Consider the following 6,563-nt stretch of genomic DNA (forward strand, 5'->3'; position numbering starts at 1 on the left):
CTATTCCAGTCTCTTCAGCGCACACGAATAACAAAAGCAACCCAACCCCAACCAATTTCTCGTTTTAGACCTTATTATATTTTTTAGGCTTTACTCCGGTACCCATTTAAAATAAGAGGGCACAATACCCTTTAGTTCATTTTTTACTATACAAATGTCGTATTTGTAAATTTTAAAAAGTCTACTCCATCTATTCCTAATTATAAGACCTAATACAAAAAATTGCGCTTATTAAGAAAACATTAAATGTGTAGTTGATTTTCTAAAAATACATACATTCCTCCATATTTACCTTTTGTCATTTTCTCTCACTAATTAATAGTAAGTGGTGATTAAAACTTTAGAATTGAAAACACACAATTAATGTGAGGGGTATATATGGAAGAGTAGAATACTTTTTGCTAGATTATTGCATCATAATGATTGTAAAAATGAAGTTAATATCCTCATCCAACCCTTACTGTTCCATCATCTCCAAATTTCCGTTGTTCTAAGTCTCCCTTCTGAAACCCAGCAATTCCCATTAAATCAAGTTTCAAAAATCAATCATAAATAACTGCTATTGATATTGTGAACATGATTACATGAGAATGAAGCAAAGCCCCAAAATTTGAACAGCAAACAGCAAGTAAAACCCAATTTGATACTTAAATGATATTACCCAGAAATAGAAGATCCATAAAACATGAACATAAGGTAAATGAACATGGTCCAAAAGTGCAATGAAGTACATTAGATTTGTTTTAATTGATGAGGAAACCAACCTAGTCCACCACAAGAACAATGGGCGGCGTAGAGGTTGTTGTAGCAGAGGAAGACAACAACGAGAACACACACTCTAGAGGCCGCCAGGAAAATGGCGGCGGCAGCGGAGACGGTGCCTCCGCGAGGAAGAGCAGGGGAAAGCGACTATGAGACTCTGAGACTCTCAACAAATAAAAAACAGGGATACATATGAGGCAGTAATTTCATCAAACACCTAGCGTGCGTGCGTGCATAGAAATCAAAGCAAACACAGCAGCGTGAGAGATTAAAGCATGAAATTAAGGTTAAGATGATTTGGTTTGGTTTGATTTTACCTGGTTCAGTGAGGAACAAACGATGTCAAGTTCGGTTCTCCGACACAGTAAACTCTATTCCAGTCTCTTCAGCGCACACGAATAACAAAAGCAACCCAACCCCAACCAATTTCTCGTTGTAGACCTTATTATATTTTTTAGGCTTTACTCCGGTACCCATTTAAAATAAGAGGGCACAATACCCTTTAGTTCATTTTTTACTATACAAATGTCGTATTTGTAAATTTTAAAAAGTCTACTCCATCTATTCCTAATTATAAGACCTAATACAAAAAATTGCGCTTATTAAGAAAACATTAAATGTGTAGTTGATTTTCTAAAAATACATACATTCCTCCATATTTACCTTTTGTCATTTTCTCTCACTAATTAATAGTAAGTGGTGATTAAAACTTTAGAATTGAAAACACACAATTAATGTGAGGGGTATATATGGAAGAGTAGAATACTTTTTGCTAGATTATTGTTAAATGTCTTATATTTAGGAACATGAAAAATTTAAAACTAGGTCTTATAATTAGGAACAGAGGGAGTATTATGGAGAAAACATGACTAAAATGTATGGAACCCTCCATTTTTAAAAGGGTTCCAAAGAAATTGCCATTTTTTTTTGGGTTAAATTTATATCACTGATTTCAAACAAGCCCAATACAACATAACTTGCCCGTTCATATTATTAGTAAATATACATAAGCATAACAAATAGAATATTTTGGACAGCAGCTATTATTTTTACTCCCTCAGTTCCTATATAACTGACACTTTAAGGTTGCTGCACAAGTATTAAGAAATAACAATTAATGTTCTTGTTTTATTAAAATTAGTATCTAACTTCCTACTATACCCTTTATCTCTCTTATTAATTCTAATTTTTTAACTTTTATACCACCAATAAATGAAGGGTATCATTGGTAAAGGAAAATTAATGCTCTCTTGAAATTGTAAAAGTGTCAAATAAATAAGAATAAAGAAAAAATTAAAATAGTGTCAGTTATTTAGGAACAGAGAGAGTACTATATAGTGCGATTTTGTCTCACGAAAACCACGTTACATAGAAATTGCTCACCGACGCGCTAAAAACCCAATTATTTACTTTATTCATGATGCTACTTTTTGAATAATATTGCATCCCCGCGGCACGAATAACACGTTACAGTGTTCCAAAAAGAAATAGGACATGCACAACACATGGGTACAAAGTATACGTTTAGATTATTTTTTTGAAAAATTTCTCTTCACCCACCCAAATTCAATCACTTTTAGAGTGATAGAAAAAAAAATTGTACGCTAGATTAGTGATATAATAATAAAAATATAAGAGAGATAGAAAAATAAAGTGTGTAGAAATAAGTAAGTGAATATATTCAAATTTGATCGTATTAACCTCAACACCACAAAAAATAACAATCCTAGTTTCTCATTTATACATGAAACATGTGAAATCACGTTTGTGTTAATAATTACAAACGGAGAAAAACAAACATATTGTTTGTATTCACCTATGAGTCTCAATCACTTAAGATGGACTAGGTAAACAACTAGGCATGGACAATGATCCTCGTCTTTCAAGATTCACGCTTAAAGCCTTAGCCTTGCTAGTATACAATTTCTTCACATTAGCACCTTGATCCTGCACTAATCTCGCCAAGCTTCTCTTAGCATTGGCTCTAAAAGGACAATTGGAAGCCAAAAACCCATCCACCAAGTGAAGATAAGCTTCCAAGTCATGACAACATGCCATGTCAGCATTTGACTTAAGGTACGGTGACATCTTCGTGTCGACACGTAGCTCCTCTCCCACGTGGGAGTAGCCGAGTGGTGTGTGCTCATCCAACATGTCAAGTACTCCACCAATCTTTGAGCTCCTTAATTTCTGCTCAACCTCCTCACTCACAAACATGCCCGGGACTCTAGTTATCACGTCTTGTGAGTTCACTATCCGCAACACTTTTACGTTTTGAGCCGTTAATTTGTCACAGTAGGCCTTGTTGCCTACCTTGGGTCCACCGTATGAAAAAACAGCCACTGGCGGCACTTCTGGGGCGCAAGTGCTGATGTCATCAGCCACCAACAACGCTAGCGCCGCGCCCAGGCTGTGTCCTGTGACAGTTATGCTTAATGTCTCACCCGCGTAAACTTCCATTAACCGTTTCACCTCTTCAATAACAGACTCTGCAAGGCTCGACACGTGAGCGCCACGTGTTTTATACAAGCTCAAGAACCCGCACTCTACTTTAGGCTTTGCTTTTCCTTGTGGTTTCGTGGCTTCCTCGGGCTCCATGTCAATTAGTTGGGCCCTCATGTTCTCGGCCCATTCAAGACATGTGGCAGTTCCACGAAGAGAGATGACAATATCCCTCCTCCCAAGGCGTGAAATCTCCCTCTTGTCATCGCACACGGCTACATACCCGATCCAACTCGACCGTTGCGTCATCCACCCGAGATCTGGAGCGGCGTCGTCAACCCACCCGGGTAGCCCAACCGATGACGTAGCATACAAGCTCTTGGTGACCTTGTATGACCGATCGGAGAGCACCACGTGGCGGTGAAGTGGAGAGTCTTCCGGTGATGTGGCGGGATTAGAGTGGAAGCAGTGGTAGGCAGCCTGGACAAACTCGCCATAGCGCACTACCTCCCTGCGGAGATTCTCGTCAAGTGGGTCTAGCATCCCTTTCCAATCATTGGCACCGTGGTAGTCCCTCCAGCGGCTACCCAAAGCGTTGCGCGGGGAGTACTCCGCCGTCATGGAGAGTAGGCGCTGGAGACGGTTGAGGTGGCGCGGCGACATTTCCTCGGTTGCCTTCACATCCGACCACAGCGTGGCTAAATTGAGACCTTCCAGAATATTCTTCCCTTTCCTTTCTACTGTTGTGGTTGCTGTTTTAGCTTCGTTGATATGGATTTGTTGCTGTTGCTGATCCATTTGAGTGGATGATTGTGGTTGTGATTGTTTCTGGAGAAGTTTGTCGAGGTTGGCGAGGTGTAACTGGGTGTTTTCAGCAGTGGAGGTAATGGATTTGATAGAAGAAGAGGTTGTTGTTGGTGCTGGGTTCAAGGGTGAGGATCGGCAAGTGAAGCTGGAGCGTCTTGATTGGAACATGTGGAGGTTGTGTGCTGGGATTGTGGAACTGATCTGCATCATCTTTGATGAATTGTGATTTAAGAAACAAGAAGATTAGTGTGGTTGATTTTAATATTATGATGAACACTAGAGAGTAGGTGTGTTCTGATTTTAATGTGGTGCTTCCACCTGAAACAAAACTGATATGAAATTGATGGAGATGGGTATATATAGAAGGGGGTGTTGGGTATTTGCCATCAATTTTGGTCATATATTACGGAAGAAACCAAGCGGCGAGGTGGATGTGACTTTGTTGCCAATAAATAAAGGAGGACCACTAATTTTAAAAAAAAAAAATTTGTTAGTTCCGGGACCACTGGACGTGAATACGTGATCCTTACTCTGGATTCTTTCAGTTTGTTCGGGTTCGTGTTCCGTCCAATAGTTTCAACAGTAACATACTCTGTTTTCGCTTCTTCTTCCTTTTTCTGATTATTTTATTGTTTTGACTTCTGAATTATAAGAATAATTTTTTAATGGCCACCTTTTTTATTTTAAACAATTTATTAATTTTCTATCTTTAACTATTTCTTTCTTTTTTATCAGATTATTACTTATATTTTGTATTTCACTTTTATCTTGAGTATTGATTCATTTAAACTCTCATTTCTCTTTATCTCATTCCATCTTTTTCTATTTTTTTTATTCTTATCGGATTATCTATCATATCTCTCATTTCTCTCTTATTTCTTTTTTTATCACCTATATATGAAGGTGGAATTAAATTGTGAGCAAAACATTATTCTTTTTTATCTTTTTATTAAAAGTAAGTGAAGTAGTGCACATAAGTTGTGCGATCATAACGAGCTTTGATCAAGATAATTTACTTGATAAAGTTTGATTCACAAGTGGAAAACAAAGATAGTTGGAAATAAGAGAATTAGAAAGAAAAAAAAAGAGAGAAAGTATGACATATAATTGATTGAACATAAAGTAGTATAAAGAAAGTGAAGTGAAAAGAAGTAAAGAATGAGTGAATCTTGATTTTTACTTCTCGTGAATTAACGGACAAAGCTGCTATTTCATGTGGCTACTTACACTCCTTTTCCAGAAATGTAGTAATTTTTTTTTAAAGTAGAAATGTACTAAATTATTGAAATTTATGAAATGTGTAAAATTAATAAATTACAAATTAAATATACATAAAACAACTAAAACAAAAATATTAAAAACACAAAATATTCTAACTCAAAATGTTACAATTTTACGATTTTTCTTTTAATAAGAGTTGTGGCTTGCCCAGTTCGACCCACTTTTTTGCGGAGCCATAGCGGGTCAAACACGCCATGCCTCTATGGTTCATATTGTCACTCCTATGAGCCACATATTGTAACACCCCGATTTCGGTGGCGTCACTTTAGTAACCAAAGAAATAACTTAAGCGGAAAAACGTGAATTATTTTTTTTTCGATAATGTAAGTAAAGACAGAAAGAGATGAAACTCTAAAACGAAGATAACAGAACTAATATACAATATGATTACAGCCCCCACTGTAAGTTGTAAACCACGTCACGAGTAAACCTCCAGTGACGGAAAGTAAAAGAGAGTAACGCCCGTAGGCAAAAGTACAAACCAAGGTAAAAATACTGTGTCCGCAACACTAAACCTCAAAATCTGAGAACAAGTTGGCCCAGCGGCCTAAGAAAAGACCCCCTAAATCCAACCAGCTCTCTGTGATCTCCATAGGAAACCACACAAAAAGCTACCGGTAGGAAACTACCCTGTCCCCAAAACTGAAGCATGACGGTCAGAGCATCGACACTACTCCTACACTAATCCCATCTCGAGTAAGTCGCTCGGTGGCCAGCGGGGTCGACCACCCCTGAACCGTAGTCCTCCTGATCAAGCTTCTTCAACCTAGTTTCCCCTGAAGGGTGAACCATCGTGAACCGGTCCGCCATACTCAACTGACAATGGCGTAGTCCGCCCAAACACACACAGAAGACGCGAGGGTCAACTCCAAAGAATTATATAAATAATAAAACCAGATATATAGGGTAATAATTATTTAGCCTCTCAGGCTTATACGTTTAGGGATAACATCCTAGGGTTGCATATATCACAATGAATATAAAGATAATAACAACAATTAGCATGCCTCAAGTAGGATAAACAGGTACCAATCACACTCAGCAACTAAGTCAGCATGTATGTTGCATGAAATGCAATGCTGGGTAACAAAATGCATTCCGGAAGAAGGATGGACACCATCGAGTCAGCCCTAACACCGGCCAAAGTGGGACCATTCCGCTCGGGCGTCTCTTACACCACACAAAAGTAGTCAGATCAGCAGTGAACCCGTAGGTCTGCCATTCCGTCTGCTACTGAGGACCACCGTAGTGTCCTAAATATGGAAATCCGG

General features: G+C 38.3%; 1 protein-coding gene across 1 annotated transcript; it reads right to left on the minus strand.

The window, feature by feature from the left end:
* Positions 1-2,418: 2,418 nt before the first annotated feature.
* Positions 2,419-4,350, minus strand: LOC130715696 (phospholipase A1-Ibeta2, chloroplastic-like). Its single transcript, XM_057565812.1, has one exon. It carries the CDS (start codon positions 4,219-4,221, stop codon positions 2,596-2,598), a length of 1,626 nt encoding a protein of 541 aa, XP_057421795.1. The 5' UTR covers positions 4,222-4,350; the 3' UTR covers positions 2,419-2,595.
* Between the last annotated feature and the right edge of the window lie 2,213 nt (positions 4,351-6,563).

Source organism: Lotus japonicus, chromosome 4 (genome assembly GCF_012489685.1).
Source record: "Lotus japonicus ecotype B-129 chromosome 4, LjGifu_v1.2".
Classification (NCBI taxonomy): domain Eukaryota; kingdom Viridiplantae; phylum Streptophyta; class Magnoliopsida; order Fabales; family Fabaceae; genus Lotus; species Lotus japonicus.